The following is a 24050-nucleotide window of genomic DNA, read 5'->3' on the forward strand; positions in this document are numbered from 1 at the left end:
TCCTAGCTACTTGGGAGGCTGAGGCAGGAGAATTGCTTGAACCCAGGAGGCGGAGGTTGCGGTGAGCCGAGATCGTGCCATTGCACTCCAGTCTAGGCAACAACAGCAAAACTCCGTCTAAAAAAAAAAAAAAAAAAAAGAAAGCAAAAGGTGGCATGATACCTCTCTTCATCTGCTTCAGGACAACCTTAAACCAGCAGTTGCTAAAGAGAGGTCTGTGTATCTACAGTCCCTAAGATCTTTCATGAAGTTAGTCAAGTCAAAACTATTTTCATAATAATACTGAGATGTTCTCTGCTTTTTTCACTATGTTCACATTTATGTGGATGGTATAAAAGGGATGGTGAGTAAAACTGCAAAAGCCTACCACAAACTAAGGTATTCCTGAGGAACTTTACACTTTATAGGCTTTACCACCACACCCTCACAGTAAAAATAAACACATTTATTTTCCATGCTTCACCCAAATTACAATAATTGCTGCAAGGATAAACACTTAAGTGACTGTTTTATAGCTAGCTAAAATAACCACTTTTAACATATAACATTATTTTATTTGAAACAATGTCTGATAGACAAACTATGGTCGTTTAACCTTGGGTGTCTGGCTGATATTTTCTTGGGAATGAACCAGTGCTGGGAAACAACTGGCAGCAATTGTTACGAATGATAAAATTCATGTGTTCCAGCAAAAAAAACAAAAACAAAAACACAGAATTTTAGAAAACTTGTATCTACCAGCATGCATTTGACAGTTTCCCAATCCATAAAGATTTCTTACGAGGTTTTTGGTAATACTAACCAAAGTAATGTTTTACAATGAAATATGTTAACATTTTTAAGTTCTTACGTAACTCAGCAAATTGGTATTTTTCAAATAGCCAATGCATGAAGCTACAAAATAAGGTTTGAATCAAGATCTATTCAAAGCATGGAATAAATAAATGGATTTATGAAAACAGAGTATGAAAAGTATACTGATACAGTATCAGGTTCCTCATTGCAATTAATCCTTAGGAAACTATCACTTACCAAGTTTCAGTAGAGGAGTGTCTATAATTATTTGATAGGGCTATTAAACACTTTTCCCTTTTTTAATTACATCTTTGTGTGAGACCAGATTTTCTTCATATACTTTAATCAAGAAGCATATTGCAACATATTGAGTACAGAAGTAGATAGGAGAATACAGCTGCCTTCTATGAAACCAGACATTAAAGAGATTTGCAAACATGTAAAACAATGGCACTCTTCTCACCAAATTTTGTCTTGCTTTGGTAAAGAGTTATTTTTCATAATAAATACTGTATTTATGCTAACATGTCCTGGATTTGTTATCTTGAAATGAATGACAAAACATATATTTTTCAATGTCTTATTTCTTAATACAGTACATTTTAATAGACTAAGTATAATCCCCATAATCAAAAGCTTCTTGGTATTCCAAATAAAAGGATGTAAAGGGTCCCAAGATTAAACACTTTGGAAACCACTGCCTTAAAGCATTCCTTGGTCTCCAACCAGTTTGGATCAGACCCCTACCAGTGAAAAAATTCTGTGTACCAACCTCAAGTAAAAGTATAACAATTTTAAAAGTAAATACTTGTATTACCGACAATTCACAGCATCAATATTAGTAAGGCATAATTGTTTCCCTTTTTTAAATGGTAAAAACTAAATGTATTTACATGTTGTAACATTTCTTTTCTACACTTTACCTTCTATTTCACACTTCTGGGTGAGACCACAACTTCAGAGGCCTCTTTCCAACCTCATCTCCTCTCATCAAAGCAGACATCAATCTCTTTATCATACCCACAGCCTAAATTATAAACCTCAATCTCTCTCAGCACTGACACTGCCTCAGTTCACCTCCTCATCTTTTATTATCTCATCTAAGGCCTCCTAATAGCAGTCTCAGCCTTCAGTACCTTTCTCGCCAATCTGTCTTCTAAACTGTTGTCATACAATTCTCATCATGTCATGCTCTTGCAATGAAGACCACATAAAACTGTTAGCATCTGGCCTGTTACACACCATGCTTTGACATATTTGCAACTCCCCACACCATCTGTGCATTCCTAAACGAGGGCATATAAAAAGACTGCTGTTTATTTATTCTATCTCCCAGGCTCTGAGTACTTAGGCTACTGAAATGTCCTCCTCAGGCCACTCCCACTCCCCTTCCAACCCATATCCACTTGAACCACATCCTGCCTGCTCTTCGAGACTCAGCTCAAGCATAAATTCAGCATGAAGCCTCCACTCTGTCTCCCCTGCACACACACATACATCGGCTTCATTTCATTATTACACTTAGTGTGCTGTGCTACAAGTTATATATTTTCAAGTCTATTCCAAAGGCACACAACTAGACAATTGGTTGTGTGCTTTTGGCAAAGTCATTTAAACTCTCTAATTCCTAGTTTCCTTATCTTTAAAACAATCTTGTAAGATCGCTGTAAAAACTAAGAGGCATAAAAAATATAAAGATGTAGTTTCTGTGCCTACACTATCGTGAGTACTAAAAAATAGCCATGATATTGGTATACTTTTTTTCATTTTTCACCTGAGTATTATGGCATTATGTAGATACTGCCTCAGACTACATTAAAAAATCATAGTACCTTACTACACCTGCATATCCATGAGAGTTAAAAATTATCCTTAATTTTATAACAGCTTTGAAAGGGGGGGGGGGCTTGTAAAGCTCTAGTTCTCCTAAAATGGATATAAAGAAAATACCCTTTATCCCATCTGCCAGAATTAGAGTAGGAGAATCAGACTGTCTACAAACATGTTCTTTTCCCTCCCCAGTCTCAGTGGACTATGCAGACATTATTAAAAAATAGGTGATGGAGGAGGGTGGGGGGAAGAAAATGGAATTCTTCCAAAAATTAGGAAGGGAATATTAAGAAAACCATAAGCCAGGCACGGTGGCTCACACCTGTAATTCCAGCACTTTGGGAGGCTGAGGCGGGTGGACCACCTGAGGTCTGGAGTTTGAGACCAGCCTGACCAGCTGACCAATATGGAGAAACCCCATCTCTACTAAATATATATATAAAATATATTAAATTTATATATTTATATAAATTTATATATATATATATATTTATATCATTAAATTTAGGCTGAGGCAGGAGAACTGTTTGAACACGGGAGGCGGAGGTTACAATGAGCTGGAATCATGCCATTGCACTCCAGCCTAGGCAACAAGAGCAAAACTTCATCTCAAAAAAAAACAAAAACAAAAACATAATCAGGTAGCTAACTAACAATGTATTCTAAAGAAAAGAGAATGCAAGGACTTTTGAGTTGTGCTTTTCAGAAAAGCAAAGAGAAATTACTAGAAAGAAGCTTGAGCAATTCATTACAGGCATGTTCCCTGCACCACCACCTCCTACCCACTTAATTTTCATCTCCCATTGCACTGCCTTTTTCCGGATTTAGTAAAGTTACTGAGAAAACAGGAGCCTCAATCACCAGATTTGGCCATGTGCCTTACAATCACTTGCCAATACATAAAGATTTCCAGTGAGCTTGTTGGTAATATTAACCAAAGTGATGTTTTACAATAAAATGTGTTAATATTTTTAAGTTCTTACATAGCTCAGCTAACCAATATTTTTCAAATAGCCAATGCATGATGCTACAAAATCAGGTTTGAATGAAGATCTATTTAAAGTACAGAATAAACAGAGGCCGGGCGCGGTGGCTCATGCCTGTAATCCCAGCAGTTTGGGAGGCCAAGACGGCTGATCACCCGAGGTCAGAAGCTTAAGACCAGCCTGGCCAACATGGCGAAACCCCATCTCTACTAAAAATACAAAAATGAGCTAGGCATGGTGGTGCGCTCCCGTAGCCTCAGCTTAGTTGGGAGGCTGAGGCAGGAGAATCACTTGAACCCATGAGGCGGAGACTCCATCTCAAAAACAACAACAACAACGACAACAACAAAGTAGAGAATAAACAAGTGGATTTACTATAACAGAGCACAAAAGTTATACTGATATGGTATCAGGTTCCTCATTGCAATTAATTCTGCAATCTGACAAGTTGGTACAGGCTTTCATTTGAGCTAATAACAACCTCAACAAAATTACATCATATTTTCAAATTGATAATTTTGTAAAGATCAATTAAATGGTAAACAGAATTATCCCAATTAATACACTTTTAGTATTCTTTTGAGATTTTAAGTTGTAATATCCAATTTAAATAATTTCTTTTTCTATATTTTTAAATCTCTTACACAAATATTTCTGATCCAATAGAGCTTCTTCAGTAGCCAAAAACTGCTGCTATACAGATCAGAAAGAAATTTAAGGAGAAAGGAATAAATGTGTATTAAACATCTCTGTATGCCTCTTTATAAACATCATCTCATCAATAGTCACAATACCTCTGTGAACTCGTATCAGTGCCACTTTATAAAAAAATAAAAATGGAAGCTCAGAGAGGCTGAATAATTTTTCAAGGTCACAAAATGAATGACAATTGTTTATGCTTAACATTCATTGCATTATGTCACTCATCTTCATAAACTGCTATAAGGGCTATTATTATGCTCGGTTGAAAAATGAGAAAACAGAAGTTACAAAACATGTTTACAGTCACACAGATGGCAAGTGAATAAAAGAAGGCTAACCCACATGGTTCAACCCCAGAGCCTGCCTGCTAGTCAGTGTCTGATCTTTCCCTTGGACATACTCACTAGCTTGAGAGGCCATCTAGTTCATTCCAGACAAATGAAAGTCCTTAGGATATGATTCCGCACAGAATTGCATCTTATAAATGTTACCATAAGACTGAACCCTTGTTTTTCTGAAGAGCTCACAATACAGAAATGAGATTAATTTAGACTGTGTAATAATTTTCTGTCACTTTCTTCTCAATTTGATACTCTACTTCAAATGGTAACAGAATGAAAGTGCCAATGTTCATTATTATCCCATTTATTTATCCCGCAAACATTCCACGAGCTCTCTACCATGAGCCTACTGATGAAATAAAACTGCAGGGAAATCAACAGTGGTGGTAAATATTGATAATTCACCCGCAAGCAGTCACTCACAGGTCCCCAATAAGTGCCATGGTGAGAGTTTTTTTTATTAATTGAAATCTAACTCAACTCTTCATTTTATTGTTATCTTGCTTGACATCATTTAGTCCTCACAAGACCCATATGAGATAGGTTTCTTAGCCTGCCTTCACAGATGAGGGAGGATACAGACATTCGTGGAGATTAAGGAGCTTGCTCAAGCTCACAGAACCTGTGTCTGCTGACCTGAAGTCCAGTGCTCCCTCCATGAGCTGACGGTTTCCTCTTAGTCACTGATAATCAGAACCTATTGCCAAATCAGAGCCATATACGACCTCAGACTTGAGCGTGATTTCTGACAGGGAATCCACTAACTGAAGGAAAGACCAGGACTCTAGGAGGAAGGACATTGCAACGAACATGACGACAAGTTTGTATATATGGAATGAAACCTGAGTCTTTCCCCAAAGAGAACTAGGGCCATCTATTTAGGTAACCATACACTGAGGAAAGTAAAATACATTTTGAACATTGTTGTTAGAGACACGAAGAGTCTGCATGGCTTCCCCTTAGAGTGGGCTTACATGGGGGCAGGTGATATATGGAATTACGCCCCAACTGCCCAGCCAATGGTCCTTTCTTCAGTCCCTGATGTTTAATTATAGCACACACACACAATAGCTGGTAGAACTCCATACACTGTTCTTTGGTTTCTTGGCCTAAACAGTAAGAGTTCTTGCTCCCCACAATGCCATCGTAGTGAGGAAAGTCAAGTGGAAGTCCTGTGACTCCACCATCAGTAGCAACAGCCAAGGGTGTAAGCCCAAACCACTATCAAATCCCATCTACATGGACTACTGAGTGTCCATCTCTATGTGTCAGACCAAGTCTCCTCGCTTTGTTAATTTACTTAGTAATATTTTTACTTCTCTGAGCTTCACTTTCCCTCTCTGTAAAATGGGTTTTTGTGAAGAGGAAATGAGATCATATAAAGCATTTAGCAGAGTCCCTAGCACATGATAAGTACTCGGTGAATGTTAGTTGCTGCATTTTCTATTATTTATTATTGAAGAAATATTTCCAAGCAGAAAAGAGGAACATTGGTAGTCAACAAAATTAGCTCTTTTCAGGCATTAAGAAAAAACTTGAAAACTAGAGGTCATCTTTTTCTAAGGCCCCACCAACAGCTCCTAGAAATACCAAGTCTGGTGATTTTTAACACTGAACACAGTTAGTGTAATGACACGATAATGATATCTTCCCAAATTATCAGTACTCTAAGGCCCTGAGCCTCCTATGCTTTCCTCCCCTGTAACCAGTATCATCCCATCACTAAGCTTTCTTCGCTCACGTCTTAGCTCTAAAAAAAAAAAAAAAAAAATAGTACTACTAATACATGCTTTCAGATTGACTTTTTACCTGTGCTGTGACTTTTGACTTGGGCACACAGCAACAGATGCTATGGAATGCAAACAGCTGTTTTTGTGAGCAAAAACAGCTTCAAAGAATCATGCTTTATTGCCCAACAGGAAAAGGGCCACTTTATAATTTAGTGAGAAGTGACCAATGTCAACAACATCCAAGTTTTATGTTCCCCTTCTCTCACTTTTCCTTTCAGTGCTATAGAGAGACAAGGGCTGAGATGAAAAACTTACCTGTGCCTTGCAAGGAGACACGGTATGGGTTGTTGGTCCTTTCAAACATTTTGATTCACTGGGCAGGTTTTTTTTTTTTAACTAAAGCAACAATTTTTGGAGAAGTGGTCATTGAAAGTAAATTATTAGCGAGCTTTTTCACTCCTTTACGTTAAAAGAATCATAAACCTGGCACTGGTGAAATGATGTGTCACTCTTGAAGGTTAGGAATGTCACAGTGACAAGGTTCCTTACCTACAACAATGCCATAGGAAAAAAATAGAAAATAGATATTGGGAGCAAAACTGCTCAACATCAAGCCTCCAGCCACCATGAAGCCACTGAAGATTGTGACGGTTCTTGCTCCAAAAGATGAGACACAGAGGCTGCAGACAGGACCTAAAAAAAGAAATGAAACCTTCACTTATTATCATATGATCCACCCATCATAAGTTCAAAATGATTCTTTCCGTCATAAAACAACAACAAAAATAAACATCCACTGAGTATTTACGATGTGAGACAGTTCACGTGAACAATCTCATCTCATTTTAATGTTACTGCAGCTTTGGGAGGTGGATACTATTGTTAGTCCCATTCTTTTTTATAATGAAATGCAAGGATGATAAGATCACATAGTTAAGAAATGGGGGTTCTGAAGTCAGATTTTATTCAAATTCCAGCCCTACCACTTGGTAGCTGTTTGGTCTTGGGCAAATTATTTCATCATTCTGTGCCTTAGTTTCCTCATCTGAAAATGGGAATGATAATAGTACCCACCTTATAGTGTTACTGTGCTCTGCTAACTAACAGGCCGAAAGGACCATCACCTGGAATTGTTCTATGCATAAACGGGCAACTGCTCATGTAACAGAATTTAAGTGATAGTGAAATTCTTTCCTACTAGGACTGTACCCAGGACTACAGAACTTAATGTACTAGAAGTAAAAGGATGTTAAGGGCTATTTGGCCCAATAGTCTCATTTAACATGGAAGGAAACTGAAGCTCAAAGAAGCTGTTTAAGTCTACAGTAGAAGAAAGACTAAGGATTTGGAAGCAAAGAGAAGTATATCTGAACTGAGTTGACAACCTTTCAAGCTATGATCTCCAATTTTCAAACACCATACCTACCGGAATGGTAAAGACAGGCAATACTGTTAGCAAGAAAGTGGTATGAACAGAACATTCACACACTGCTGGTAGTGTTCACTAAAGCTGAACACAGCATGCTGTAAAACCCAGAAGTTCCAATTCTATGTATATACCCCACAGAAACACCCAGATAAACACCTAACTACAGAAACAGGCGAAACTAATGTGTGTTAGAAGTCAGGATACTGGCTATCTGTAGTAGGGGCTGGGGAGTTAAAATCAGAAAAGAGCAAAGCCAAACTTCCAGGGCACTGCTCATGTTCTGGTCCTTGGTGTGAATGTGCTGATTACATGAGTATGTTCAGTTCATGAACATTAATGGAGCTCTACTGTCATGATACATACACTTTTCTGTATGTTTGTGTCTTTTACTCCTTTTTGAAGCAACCTCGGAGAAACAATGGAATCCATCATAGTCTCACTATTCATAAATGACAGAGAGGCAGGATCCTATAACTGAGGCACTATGTTCTTCCCAATACCTGAGAACTTCTTTTTCTTTTCTTTTTTTTTTTTTTTGAGACGGAGTTTCGCTCTTGTTACCCAGGCTGGAGTGCAATGGCGCGATCTCGGCTCACCGCAACCTCCGCCTCCTGGGTTCAGGCAATTCTCCTGCCTCAGCCTCCTGAGTAGCTGGGATTACAGGCACACGCCACCATGCCCAGCTAATTTTTTGCAGTTTTAGTAGAGACGGGGTTTCACCATGTTGACCAGGATGGTCTCGATCTCTTGACCTCTTGATCCACCCGCCTCGGCTTCCCACAGTGCTGGGATTACAGGCATGAGCCACCGCGCCCGGCCCTGAGAACTTCTTAAACACATATTTAAGACCAGTTTATGGCCCCTGAGATATACTGAGATCATAGCGCCCAGTGCTTAAGGCTCTCCCACATGCCTTCCTGGTCAAGAACTGGACCCTCCCATTTTCAGGCCCTCGTGTGAGCCAGTGCAGAAGAGGAGACTGGCACATTTACATGACAAACAGAGGGAAATATTCTTTGCCAGTGTTTTAAAAGGAAAATCCATTTGAAAGACCAAACTTATCATCCAGTACAATGAGAAATACTTAGATACTTCAAAAATGGAAACAGTTTTCAGAGTCTAATTTTACTAACGGATGTCTGACAGCATAAACATGACCCTTCTCTGTTGTTACCAAATCATGTTGACACTGAATGTAAGTTTTCACAAATTTTACAACACAATGCAATTTTAAAACACACAGAGATTATTCCTGGCATGCTTGAAAAGTTTCAAGTTTCATCCTCAAAATGGGACTTTAACTCTTTGCTCCTTAATACATGTTAATTCCACAGGGAAACCTCAGAGCCTGGGAGTCTCAGGGCAAGATGAAGGGGTAATTTTCATAGCATGTACAACCAAAGCCACTGTTGTATGAAATATGCAGCATTGTTATCAACTATATAACAAATTCTCAAGTCATTTTTTGGCCTAACAAATGATTTTTTTGAAAAACAATTCAAGTGTTAAGGAAAAAAATGAACAGAAATTCTCTTACAGGTGAACAGCAAATTGAAAGAGGTTTTAAAAGTTATCTACTTTTACACTGCCATCTGCTGCTGATTTAGAGAACTATATCATTAGATCAGAGATTAAAGACAAAAAAATTTAGAGCTGAAATTTTGGAAGTTGGAAAATGTCCAAATACCTCAATTTAAAAATGGTGAAACTGGAATTCAGAAAGATCATGTGATTTGAGCAAGAGTCCATAGCTAGCCAATGACAGGCTAAGGCCAAAGTCAGCCCAGCATTCTTCCCGAATGAGAAATATTTCAATTGGGATCTTAATTTTTGCTTAGAAATCAAATTTGTAGTAAAGAACATCAGTGTACTGTTAGAGTAGATAGTTAGGCAGACATGAGCAGGGCAGGAGAGCCCTCGCCCCACCCAAGAATTTCAAGTAACCATCAGGTGATGGTCAAGTGTTTATTAAACTGTTTCTCTGAAATGGTAATTGGCCACAGCCAACACCAGCGGAAGACAGTCTCCCAGTGGACAGAAAACACCTGGAGCTGGTGATCAGCGGCTTCCCAATAAGATCTCAGGAGTTGAGCAAGTGGGGCATGCTCACTAAGAGGGAAAATGGTGGATGTACGGCCTTCCTCTGGGGGCATTTGACTGGTTAAGAAAAATTGCCCCTAGGGAGCATGAGCACAACCTAAGTAAACACACTACGCACGTGGTCACCCTCCCAAATGACCAACACCACACATGCAACAGTTGAGCAACAGCCAACCACAAGGGAAGAAGAATCAAGAGAGAAGAAAAAAACCCAGAACCATGCCAACTTATAAAACCTGAAGTCAAGGACTGAATGGGGAATTTGGATCTCTCAAGTGGCCCACATGGCCCTCTTCCAAGTGTACTTTACCTCCTTTCAGTCCTGCTCCACAATGTTTTAATAAACTTTCACTCCTGCTCTAAAACTTGCCTTGGTCTCTTTCTCTGCTTTAAACTCATTTCTGCCCCTTGGCTGAATTCTTTCCTCCAAGGAAGCAAGGATCAAGTTTGCTGCAGACCTGTAAGGATTCACCAGTGGCAATAGTACTTTTGTTGATGTCTTATAGATAACATAGTTTTGTGAACTTATGTTAGATGAAAACATAAAATTTATAACCATTTGGTGTTCAGTAGTTTAGAGCAAATTATTTTACCCTTATCCTGAGAACCTGGTTTATTTATAGATTCTATTTCAATAGATTTAAAACACAATAGTCGTATGTTTCATCAATAACAAGGCAAAATATATCAAAGTGACCATCAAGTCACATCTGCAAAACGTGATACATTTATGTGTTTAGCTCTTTGCAGTAACAGTGCAAGGCCTTCAAGATGATAAATCATGTATTATTCCTCAGCACTGGATGAGTTTCAAGAGACAGATTAAATCAAAGGGCTACTCTCAGGAGATTTCTTATGAGGCAAAATGAAAACTTTGCAGAAGGGAACTTTAGAACCAAAGTTAATTTACCTATGACATGAACCAGTGATTCCACACCTTTGGACCTGAACAATTTTAGGGGGAAAAAGGGGGGTGGAAAGGGGAGGGGGCTGCTAATTTTTTATCTTCACAAAACATTTTGAAAATATAATAACTGGCTGGGCATGGTGGCTCATGCCTGTAATCCCAGCACTTTGTGAGGCTGTTTCAGCAACTGGGTAGTGTGAGAAACAGCACCACCCGGTTTCCTTGAATTTGGAGAATAATATCTAGTGAAGGGTTCATTAGCTCATTTTAAAATCATGCAAGGCCATGATAGCTTTCTAGCTCAGTTACCTCCCATTCCTCCCTTATCAGTCAGAATTCAATCAGAGAAAAAAAACAGTAGGAAGCATATATGAAGACATTTATTGCAAGGAATTGGCTTACACGATTGGCCAGATAATACCCTCCTCGCTAGCCAAGTCAAAAATTCGTAGGGCAGGTCATTAGGAAGGGCATGTTGGAACTCTCAGGCATAGGCTGCAGCTGCAATTACAAGCAGATTTTTTCTTTTGGGAAAGCTCATTTCTACTCTTAAAACCTTTCAACAATTGAGCAAAATCCATCTAGATTTTCTAGGATAATCTACCTTAAAGTTAAGTGACATGCACTTTATTCACAACTACACAATAACTTCACAGCAACACCTAGATTTGTGTTTGAAGCCAAGTTTGACACATAGAACTAACAGTCACACCTCTCAACACAATCCCTCCACTCCAGCCAAACTTACTTCACCAGATCACAGCCCTGCACTTATGGGATCCGGGCCTCTGCATAAAGGTAATTTGCATGGACTTCCCTCTCCCTGTCTATCTGCCAGTGAAAGTCTATCTTCCTATTTGGCCCATCTCAATAGCTTCCTCAAAGCCTAGCTCTCTAAAACCTCAGAGCCATTGCTATTCTCCTTGATACTTGTGAATTCTCAAATTATTAGTTACCTTTTTTTTTCTGTCTCTTTTCTGACATTACAAACCTCTTAGAAACAAGGATGGTGTTTTCTATCACGGCATCCTTAGCTCAGAGACCTTAGGAATATATGCAGTGAGGATGAGCTCAGTCGCAATGTACAACCCAGGAAGGTAGGATCCTTCCTACCCAGCTTTATTCATCCCAGGAATGATCTATACAAACAAAGAATTCAGGCAAGGGGAAGAATTATTTTCTTCTCAATTATTCAAGTTTAAAAAAAAAAAGAATTAGGAATTAAGATTATAAAGAGTGTAAAATTCAGAACTGTATGCCTTTCACAGTTCTAATATGCTATTATAAGCTACTGTCCTAATCCAGGTTTCTCAAAGCCCAGGAGTGGGCCTTTATATTTCACATGCTTAGGCACAATCTTGGCAAAGTTCCAGCTCCCTCTCCTGCCCATACTTCCAAGAACTATCTTCATCTTTCATCCTGAAGTGTTTCTCTTTTTTTGCAGGTTTTACAGACAATTGACTTTTTATGATTTCCATGGCATGATTAATGCCATACCCAAGAAGAAATCTATAGTAGCTCTTTATTTTTAAAAATGTCAGAGCAAATCATATATCAGAGAGTTATCAAAAAGTGAAAGATTGAAATTTAAATATAGAGGGCTTAAGCCAGTGGTAGTTCCCAACTAAAAATCATTTTAGGGACTTTAAAAAAATTCACGAGGCCAGACACAGTAGCTTATGCCTGTAATCTCAACACTCTGGGAGGCTGAGGCAGGAGAAACCTTTGAACTCAGGAGTTTGAGACCAGCCTGCACCACATGGTGAGACACTGTCTCAAAAAAAAATTAAAAAAAAAAAAATAGCTGGATATGGTAGCATGCACCTGTAGTCCCATCTACTTGGAAAGTTGAGTTGGGAGGATCACTTGAACCTGGGAGTTTGAGGCTGCAGTAAGCCAATATAGCACCATTGCACTCCAGCCTAGATGACAGAGCAAGACCCAGTCTCAAAAAAAAAAAATAGAAAAAATTCATGAATTTAGGCTCCATCATGGACCAAATGAATTAGAATGTCTGAGTGTCAAATCCACGGACTTATATGCTGAAATTGTCCTATAGATGATCCTAATTATCTCCCTGGTTAAGAATCATTGATATCCATTTGAGTCACCAAGGTGAAATATACGTGTTCCATCTCCAAGGTAGTAATGATCTACTTGTTTCTCTGTAGAACAAAGTTATTCTAAAGCAGATGGTCAATGTGGCTTGCACACTGCCAGATACTTCTTGCTAATACTATATAAACACTGTTTCAGGGTTCACTTCTCAATTTATGCTATGAGGAACCCAAAGCGGCCAACATCAAATGTAGTATATACAGTGGAGTCAGCTATGCTGAAACCTGGACACACTATCTAAAGTATGTATATATACATATATACACACACAGATGTAAGTTGTAGCTCTTTAGCCATGCTTTCTTCCCCTGCAACTTTTTTGAATTCTTTTTTGAATTCTTTGCCCTCATTTTTCTATGCTCACTCTTAAAAGCTTTGCTCACCAGGTCCAAGTGTCTCTTAATCTAGCTAATGACATTGGACCTAGAGAGGTTAAGTGGCCTGCATAAGGTCACTCAGCTCAATGTTGGTAGAGCCAGGACTTGAATTAGCCTCTGACTCCACCCTCAAGCTCCTTCAACTACTTGTTGTCTCCCAGAATTTTGATAAGATGCCCTAACTCTCGGGTCCCTACAAGCAGGGCTGGCTTGTTGGATCTGTGACTTATGCAAGTTGCACGGGCCCAGTGCTTATAGGAATCCCACACTTGGTTTAGTGCCCTGCTGTCAATAAATTCTTAATTTTTTTTTCTTTGGAGTTTTGTTCTGTCACCCAGGCTGAAGTGCAATGGCGCACTCGGCTCACTGTAACCTCCGCCTCCTGGGTTCAAGCAATTCTTCTGCCTCAGCCTCCTGAGTAGCTGGGATTACAGGTACATACCACTATGCCCAGCTAATTTTTGTATTTTTAGTAAAGACAGGGTTTCACCATGTTGGTCAGGCTGGTCTCGAATTCCTGACCTCATGATCTGCCCACCTTGGCCTTCCAAAGTGCTGGAATTGTAGGCTAAATTCTTAATTTTTTAACAACGATTCTGTATATTCACTTTGCACTGGGGCCTGCAAATTATGTAGCCTGCAAAATACGTAGTTAAGCATATTTTCATGAAAGCATTTTAGAGCTGAAAAATAACTTACAAAAAAAAATCTTAAAAATACTTACATTTAGTGTCCTTATTTCCCCCACAAGAATAGAGATTGTGATTTGCTCAATGAACAATGGTGAATTCATAGCACACAGGAAGAAAGCCCAGGGCTACTGACCCTATCTAGATCACCACTTTTGTGCTTAAATAGTTCCAAGTATGTTGGAGTAATGGTCACTAAACATTACTCCAGAGTTCAAACTATGACTCCAGTTGAAGTGGCATATGATTTTAATGGTGAAAAGGAAAATAAAGTCTCTAGTGTTCTCTCTAAAGATGACAGGAATCACTATTACATTTTATGTAACTGTTCATCAAGAATATTACTTTTGGAGACACACAAAATATATCGCATATATCTTATACATAACACTATATTAAAATCCTTAAGAACATCATCATTGTGAGACTCTTTGCTATGTCAGCGTCTTCTTATGAAGTTCTCATGACCACAGGACATGTGATTTGACCACAGTGTATCTGAAGCAGAGAAGAGTAATTATAAGCCATGTAGAAACTGCTTAGAGGGCTGCTGAGAGCCATTTGGTCCTTTGGTCCTTACCAATGTACCTTGAACATACCTGTATCATTACCTTCATCTCCCTGATTCATTCTTATTCATGCGTGTGTGTCTCTTACAAGACTGTAAGCCTCTTAAGGGCAGGAACCATGTGTTTGCGGTTCATCTTTTCATTTCTAGCATCTAGTTCACTGCCTGGCACATTGTAGAAAATAAATGAATAAAGAAATGAATGGGGCCGGACGCGGTGGCTCACGCCTGTAATTCCATGACTTTGGAAAGCCGAGGTGGGCGGATCACAAGGTCAAGAGACTGAGACCATCCTGGCCAACATGGTGAAACCCCATCTCTACTAAAAATACAAAAATTAGCTGGGCGTGGTGGCGTGCACCTGTAGTCCCAGCTACTTGGGAGGCTGGGGCAGGAGAATTGCTTAAACCCGGGAGGTGGAAGTTGCAGTGAGCCGAGATTGTGCCACTGTCCTCCAGCCTGGTGCCTGGTGACACAGCAAGACTCTGTCTCAAAAAAAAAAAAAAAGAAAAGAAATGAATGGATGGATGGATGGATGGATGAGTTAACATCTTAGGGAGTGCCTGTATTTTCGCACAGATTTGTTACAGTAGAAGAGTAATACAATCACTGAATGAAGGCAGGAAAAGGTATGTTATATTTTGGAAAAAAAAAGCTCTCTATGCCTTGCATAATGTTCATGATATAGTAAATGTAATTAAATGATTAAAGAATAAGGAGAGGCATAAATGTATCCACTTACTTGCAAGCAAGCCAACTCCACTTGCCAGGGATCCAACCCAGGCTGTTTTTCCTTTCCCTTCACCAAAGGCATCCAGCCATTCTATGTACAGGACTCCAACAGCCAGCGGGGATCCGTAACACAAAAACTGAGTAAAGAAGGAGACAAGCACAATCACCCAGCCCCATCCACCATCAGGTGACTTTTTAAGTTCCATTGTAAGACAAAATCAAGGAGGTATTTCTCTGCAGGTCCTAAACAAAAAAACAAACAGAAAAGAAAAGCATATTTAGGGTGTGGCAGGGCACAGCATTTGGGGTTAAAATATCTCCTCCTAAAGTGAAAAAAAAGTTCTCCAAAGATGTACATGGAAAAGCATAAAATATCAATGACGTAGCAAGTCAACAAATACATTTGCATTTATAATTTGATTGATGCATCCACATGGTATGATTTTTTTAATTATAAAAAGACATAAAGTGAAATATAGCCTTCTCAACCTTGTCCAGCTTCACCAGGCTCCCACCCTGCCTAACCAGAGGGAACCACCAATTTTAGGTTCTTAGTTTTTAGTTTCTTGGGTTCCCTAGGAAGCAGATTCCTAGCAAGAAGGAGACTGATTAGGAATGCTCTCAAGTTGCTGCCTATGGAAGGGCACAGATGGCAGAGGGAGAAGATCAGCCGCAGATAACCTTGCAGTTATAAAGAATGAGATTTCTAAAGTTGGGATGGCCCTTCAGAGCTGTCCTGAGCTGGGTGCTGAGAGCTGCCCTTCTACACTTCCATGTTGATCATGCACTGGATGTGGCTACCCAGGAATGGGAGGTGATCCAAGGTGAGGTGGCTCCCTTCAGAGGAGGCAGTCTATCCCCATAAGGGCTGACAGCATTCTCGATAGCTGCAGCAAGGAATCTGTTATTCCTGAGGGGAACCTGGAGGGGAACTGGCAGCATATCACAATGTTCACCAACTGGAGTATTTTTCCAGTTTCTTTATGCATTTATAAGCACAATCAAGCACATATTCTCAATGTCTCTTTTTCATTAAAAAAAAAAAAAGTAGCATATTATACATTACATTCCCCACTTTCCTTTGTCCACTTAACATCCTGAGATACTTTCCCTATCAATACACAGATAGTATCATTTTTATAAGTACATAGGATGTACGTATACCATGTGGCTGCATGCTTGCTTATTTATTTACTTATTGAATAGGCAAAACACTTGCATGGTTCAAAAATGAAAAAAGACAAAAGATATACAATCCCCTATCTACGCATTTCCCATCTAAGCCTTAGTTGCTCCACAGGTCACCAATGCCTTTTGTTTCTTGTATATCCTTCTAAAGTTTCTTTAAGCATACACTAGCAAACTCAAATATAGATTTCCTCTAATTTTCAGCACTTTATATACATTGGTATGTGCCTTGTTCTCTTTCACTTGACAAATATCTTGAAGATCTTTCACCTCAATGCATACTGACCTTCCTTATTCAGTTCTTACTGCTGCACTATATTCCAGCATGGGACTTTATCTTAGTTTGTTCGACCAGTCCCTACGACTTGAATGAAAAACCACGTGCAGTGGAAAACCTTACACATTCACATGTATTTTTGCTTATACGCACATCTGTTAGGTAAAATCCAAAAGAGGAATTGCCGAATCAAAGAAAAGATACATTTGTAATTGTAATTTCAGAAAATATTGAAAAAGGCTGAGGCAGGAGGATGGCTTGAGCCCAGGTATTACCAAATTGAGTTCAAGAGAATTGAACTATTTCATATGGTCTCCAGGATTTTATGTGTGTTGTGAAACTTTGGGTTTTTGCAAATTTATTGGTTTTAAAATAGCATTTCATCATAGTTTCAACTTGCATTTCTTATAGTATGAATGTTGTGCATTATTTTGGAGACGAAGAGCCAGTTGAAATTCCTAATTCTTAGGTGTATGTGGATATTCTATTCTGTTCCATTGGTCTGTCTATTCACACATCATTGCCACATTTGTTTCATCACAGAATCTTTTTTAATAAAAGTCCTTTTACTATATTTTAATCTCTACTGGGGCTTTTTCTCTCTTTACAATGACACTCCTTTTGCAATATTTTGTGGCTATTCATATTTTCCTGTTTTATATGAACTTCAGAATCAGCCTGCCTGGTTCAAAAAGAAATCAGATGATTCTTTCATTAGGACAGAGTTTAATTTAAAAATTGATGTAAGGAGAATTGCCCTTTCATGATGTCAATTGATTCTAAGAACATAATATGTTTTGCATTTGTTAAAGTCTCCATATATGTTCTTAGTGTTTAAAATGTTCCTCAATATTTCATTGTATTGTATTCTTATAGATTTTATACTTGCTGCTAATACTGTATTTGGGGTCATTTCTTTGATTTGTCTTCTGTTTGTATGTTTAAAAGCTACTGATGTCTGTATGTTAATTTTTCATCCCACTTCCCTATGAAATTCTCCTATTTGTGGTAGATTTTCAGAAGATTTTCTTAGGTATACACAATACAGAGTGCAATACAGTCATATAATCACCTACAGCTATAATTTTTTATCTTCTTATATGTCTTGAATTTGCATTTTTCTATTTCTGAGCATTACTACAAATAATGGTTATTACATTTTATCAAATGTATTTCCAGTGTGTAGGAAGGTAATCATACAATGTTCCCTTTATAACTTTTAATATAATAAAATATCTACTTTTTATTTTTATGGAAGCATCCATAAATTATTGGATTAAATCTTCCTTGGTTCGTGCACTCTTTTGACTGTTAGTTTACTTTGGGGGGGATTTTTATGAATTTCTACTAGGTGTTGGTACCCAAATGATGTTTACTTTATTTAAAAATCTAAGCTGGGCATGGTGGCTCATGCCTGTCATCCCAGAACTTCAGGAGGCCAAGGCAGGCAGATGGCTTGAACCCAGGAGTTCAAGACCCGCCTGGGCAACATACTGAAATTCCATCTCTACAAAAAAAATACGAAAATTATCCTGGTGGGGTGGTGCAGCTGTAGTCTCAGCTACTCAAAAGACTGAGGTGGGAGGATATCTTGAGTCCAGAAGTTTGAGGTTAAAGTGAGCAGTAATTGCACCACTGCACTCTAGCCTGGACGACACAGTGAGATTCTGTCTCAATAGCAACAACAAAAAAAGCCAAGAAAAGAAAAATTTTCCCTGTTTTTCTAAATAGCTTACATGGCAATGGATTTGGAGATCCAAGGCCTAACCTCCATGTCCCCAGCAGGGCCTCCCACTTAACCTGCATTTTATGAAAAATGCAGGTTACTTTACTTTACAGTCAGGTGTACTTTACACTTTACAGTCAGGTGCAATGGAGTCTTTGCCTACAGATTTTGCCAAACTATTCACTTGGCTGTGGTTTCAATAGGTAATGTCTGAAGACAGTAGGAATATCAATTATCTCTTCACGCACAGCCTAATTAAATGACCTTCAGAGAGTCATAGCTATACCTGTCATTTGCCTGGGCTTCTGTGTATTTATTTCTTTACTTTGATTTCAGAGCCCTGGGCAGAACTCAGGTCACCATGTGCCATAAGTCTTTATACAAATTAATTTTCAATATTTGTTCACTAATAACCATTAGTGAACAAAACTGTAGGTCTAAAATCCAGACACTGAAACCACATGATTGTATTAATAATCCAAACTTCCAAATCAAAAACTTTCGTAGTAATCAGATATGTCCCTCCATTGGAAATTTACCCTCTGCGGTACCTACTCTATCGTAAAAGTAAACAGTACAATTCTGGTGTGTCTAATGACAATTTAGTACTTTACAATTTCTGTTCAGAATCCTCTTCAAAGAAAATAACATCTTAACTCCCCAAACTAAATAGGAGATGATAAAAATAGCCAAAGATCTAAAGAGACTAAGAGGTTGTATGAAGACAAACGAATATAACATTGTCCTTCATTCAAATGCTCCAATCACAGCACTTCAGGAAAAGTACAAATATATATAGACAAAGCACCAGAATCATGAATAAAGCCAGTATTCTTGGGAGGTTGCAGGTAATGGGGGATGATGAGGAGAATTATCTCCCTTACCAGTTTTCAAACTTAAGTAAACAAAAATGCCTTTCTACACCAAATACCTCTGCTCTACCTTGCATTGCCATGCCCTGCCTTGGGTGACATTTCAGGATATAGAACAAGAGCCAAAGAAATCCTCACAGTAAATATTTAAGAGAGCAAATCTTGGAAACACAAGTTCCCATGCACATCCGCTCTGACTAGAAAGGCAAGTTTTTATAGCGCTGACAAACAGCTTCTGATTTGTCATCATCTCAGAGTTTAAGATACATGTAGTCTCAGTAGAACACAGTGAAAACTACCATTTTGTGATTTACTGTAATGTCACAGCAGCACCCTCCTCCCATAACTTCCTCCATTCTTTAGGTGCCTCTCCACCAGCTGTTTTTCTGATACTCTGTACTGGGTAAGGCGATTTTACAAATAGGCTAGCCTTCACTGCTCCTTTTTTGTAATGGCGCTCAATTTCCTTTTCGAGGATGTAGATCTGCCCTATGGCTAGAGTGCTTTTAGGACTGTTAATTAAGTTTCCTTCACCTGGAGCAATAGAGTGACATATAACCCAAGAGAAGCCAGTAGGCTTTCAGGATTCTGAATCTGGAGTGAAATGCTGCAAGGAAGGGAAACCTGTGGAGTTTATGGATCCCCATGAAAGTGCACTGAAGGGACTTCTGTCAGTCCTGCTACCTTGACCTCCTAGAGATACCAAAGCCTGGTTTCTCCAGCCCTCCACATTTGTGAGCTAACCCAGTAAATTATTTTAAGTTATCTGCTACTCATTTCTTTACTTTAAACTGAATATATTGTGAGTATGCCATAATTTCAAGTTGATTTTTTTAACCATCTATACCCTAGTTGGTCCCATTTAGAACAAAGGTAAAGCTGAGGAATATTATTGATGACCATAGAATATAAGAATACAAATGTGCCATATCTATTTTTATGAAAATTTCTTCTTAATATCCTCCCTTCTTCATATCTTATGATCTAATATGATCAATTCCCTTATCTGGCATTCTTTTAAATAAAATTTCATATTAACTAAAATTTCCACTAAGCCCAGTTTACAGAAATTCAGCATGATAAAAGTGGTCTTAAAATTTAACTGGGTGTGATGACATGCACCTGTGGTCCCAGCTACTTGTGGGGGTGAGGCAGGAAGATAGCTTGAGCCCAGGAGGTCAAGGGTGCAGTGAGCCATGATCATGCCACTGCTCTCCACCCTGGGCACAGATCAAGATGCTGTCTCAAAAAGAAAAAAAAAAAAAAAGATGGCGACAAAGAAGAAGAAAGAGGAGGAGGAGAAGAAGAAAGTGGTCTTTATTCAAAATGTTCTTGATCACTTACATTTAAGTTACGTTGTAATAGATACTAAGGAAAACCAGAAGGCATATAGGGTATGTTACCTGTCCTCGGGAGCTCTTTTAACTCACTTAGGAAGGTAAGATATGTGGCACATGGGAAGGTGTGTGCACATTGAAAGGTATGTGCATAAGAGAGTATGTACACGATTGGGTGCCAAACAAGCAGATGGACTTTAAAAGTTTAGGAGTCAAGGGAAATGAAAGCACTCAAGGTGGGAGCAGGAGTGCAAGGCCTCATAAAGTAGGTTAGTTCTAAAGAATAATGAAGAGATTTATATAAGGGCGGCCAAGGCAAGAGGAATGACATGAATGTACATGTGTAATCAGGACAGGCCTGATAGATTTGGTGGAGTTGGAGAGGGTAGTTCTTACAGGGCTCACAGAGCAAAACAAGATTAGAAAAATGGTACTCTCAGTGAAAATTTAGAAAGAATGTGTTACAAGAAGTCTGTGTTTATAAGCCCAAGAAAGAATTGTTTCTACATATTATAGAATAAATCATTTATATTAGCTAAGTGGTGGAATTTTTTTCAAAAAAAAAAAAAAAAAAAAGGCTAGGCACAGTGGCTCACGCCTGTAATCCTAGCTACTCAGGAGGCTGAGACAGCAGAATCGCTTGAACCCGGCAGGTGGAGGTTGCAGTGAGCTGAGATCACACCACTGCACTCCAGACTGGGCAACAGAGCAAGACTCCATCAAAGAAAAAAAAAAGAATATATTTAAATATTTTTTATGTTACATGTGATGAATACTGATAAACATTTATAGATAATGGATCCAAATGCCCATCAACTGAGGAGTCGATAAATAAAGTATAATATATCTACACAATGGACTACTATTCAGCAATAAAAAGAGATGAAATACTTACACATGCAATAACATGTATAACCTTAAAAACCTTAAGCTAAGTGAGAAAACATAATTGAAAGAGACCACGTATTGTATGACTCCACTTACGTGAAATGCCCAGAATAGGCACATCTGTAGAGACAGATAATAGATTCGTGGCTGCCTAGGGCTGGGAGGTTTTGGGGTAGGGAGAAATAGGGAGTGACTGCTGATGCAGATGAGGTTTCTTTCAGGGGTGGTGAAAATGCTCTAAAATTGATTGTACTGATGGTTGTACAACTCTGAATATTCTAAAACCATCAAGGGAGCTATACTCTTTAAATATGTGAATTATATCTAATTTATAATTTAATAAATCTGTTACCAAAAAAAATTAATATAAACCTTCACTATATGAAGGTTCATCATACTGTATGCTTATAATTGTTCTATAACACAATAAATTTAATTTTAAAAGACAAATGCTATAAATACAGTTACAATGACCAAATATATGGCCTGATTTACAGGCAAAATTAACAGCTGCATGAGACTTTTCATAAATATGAGCACCCCCTACCCACCACCGAGGTCAATGGCCCTTTTCCCCACATGCATCCACTCTCCCCACCTGTACCTACACCCAAAATTTTAACCTAGTAGCAGGTTTGTGTGAGGGAAATAAAATCAGTAAATTATGTGTTGCTTATTTTGTTGGTAATATAGCTCTTCAAACAAAGGGGCGACAGAGAAAAGCTTCTCCTCAGGGGCAGGAATGCCTAAATATCCTGAAAGATGAATCTGAACAATGAGAACAAAACATAAATGCAGGGTTTCTGAGGTCAACATCAGTGACCTTGGGCTGCTTTAGGTACATATGGAAGAAGGAGATAACAGAAAACTACTTTAAGCAAGTCAACAATTTTTTCAATTACTGCCTAGCTTTCCTTTATTCCTTTTAGTTTTACCATCAAGATGGGGTAGATAGGAATAGGCACATTTTTCTAGTATCTGGTTCCAGAATGATAGGAACTGAGTAATGGTTAAGATCAGAGGCTTTTTACACCAAGTTTGTATCTGAGTTCTGGTCCAGTCTGTGCTACTTAGCATGGGATTTTAAATTAATTAGTTGTTGACTTCGAGCCTCAGTCTTCTCATCTGTAAAATAGGGTAAGAGTGGGTTGCAAATTCAAAGATTACTGCTAAGCATATAGTAAAAAAAAAAAAACAAAAAAAAAAAAACTTATTAAATCTTAGCTACTACTTTTACAACCTTAAAGTTTTTTCTGGTATTGACGAATCTGGAACATAAGGGATTTCTTATAATTTCACAGCCATTGTCTAAGGAGTAGTTACTGATTGCCCCTGACTTCTAGAACCAGTTACTAGATCATTTAGAAATCTAGGGCTTTTTAAACTTCTAAATATTTAGTTATTTCTTAATAACTAAAGAACACTTAAAGAAAACTTTACAAAACAAAAGAGCAGAATAATTAGATATTTTCAGGAGACCATGACTTCTTCCTAAGCACACTAGACCCTAAAGGAAGAACAAAGGCCATTGCCTGCTCCTTCTTGACTTGCTGAATTTGACTCTGTCCCCACTGGTGGTGGCGATGCTATTAACCCCACACTTTGATGTGGCAGATCCCCAAAAGCTGTTGGCTGCTTTCTGGCTAGAGACCACAGTTTCACCCTTGTGGCTCCAGAAAGAGCAAGAACATACCGCTGGCAGCCAGAAGAGAGAAAAGTCTTGTTCTGTCTCTTTCCCATTGTTCCAAATAGCCAAGCACGGGTTCAACCACCCAAAATGCCACCCTTCTGCTGCGTGGCAGCCAAGGAAAGACCTGGGAGGAGCAGCTCCAAGAACCTCTGGGCAGGCAGTGCCCAAATGCTTGCCCCAACTCTTTCTGTCTAAGCCACGCCTCGCAGATGACAAAAGTCAGCACTTTGTCTCTTAAGCACTGCACAGTCAAGTTTATTTTTGCATTTTTCATACCCCAGTGTTTCGCTCTTCCCCCACTTCTGCTTTTTCCACAGTCCCCAACAGAACAGGCATGGAGTTGGCAGGAAATCCCCTGAGAAATTCTAACAAAGATAATGGTGTGGATGATGATAATTATAAGGCTGTCAAGATAATGACTGTCACCTATTAATTTGCTCAAATTAGCAAAACCACCTCTCAGTGTGGGAAAGGTAGCAGGAGAGAGGCTGTGATCATTTGGTAAAGGTATTATGTGGTTCACAAGAATGGCTGGTTGAATTTCCACTTCTCTGTGTTTTCAACACCTACAGTCTCATACAAGTACACACCCGGATACTTACATCTATGAGTACATGAGGACATCTATTATAGAAAATTTCACATAAGGATAAGCACACTGGCTGGAGTCCTGGATAACCTGAGCATACATCACAGCTCTGGTACCAGCCAAGAGTGTGACCTTGCACAAGTTACTTAATTAGCTCTGTGCCTCTCTTTCTTCATCTG

The 24050-nt window shown here is 38.7% G+C and overlaps 1 protein-coding gene and 1 long non-coding RNA gene across 6 annotated transcripts in view; one reads left to right on the forward strand and one right to left on the reverse strand.

The window, feature by feature from the left end:
• SLC16A9 (solute carrier family 16 member 9) overlaps positions 1-24050 on the reverse strand; it is a 44979-nt gene that overhangs the window by 9637 nt on the left and 11292 nt on the right. For 3 of the 5 annotated variants that reach the window (XM_032252546.1, XM_032252545.1, XM_032252547.1), the window contains exons 2-3: positions 15315-15547; positions 6934-7077 (exon numbers count right to left, since the gene is read on the reverse strand). In XM_032252546.1, the coding sequence (XP_032108437.1) occupies positions 6934-7077; positions 15315-15510 (340 nt within the window). In that variant the 5' untranslated portion in view covers positions 15511-15547. The other 2 variants (XM_032252548.1, XM_032252549.1) reach the window with 2 other exon arrangements.
• LOC116532967 lies at positions 6341-17047 on the forward strand. The gene is made up of 3 exons (XR_004261020.1): positions 6341-6427; positions 11166-11177; positions 17038-17047. It is a non-coding gene; the product is annotated as an uncharacterized LOC116532967 (long non-coding RNA).

The sequence above is a fragment of the Sapajus apella genome, unplaced genomic scaffold (genome assembly GCF_009761245.1).
Source record: "Sapajus apella isolate SASKATOON/1434 unplaced genomic scaffold, GSC_monkey_1.0 scaffold78, whole genome shotgun sequence".
Taxonomy (NCBI): domain Eukaryota; kingdom Metazoa; phylum Chordata; class Mammalia; order Primates; family Cebidae; genus Sapajus; species Sapajus apella.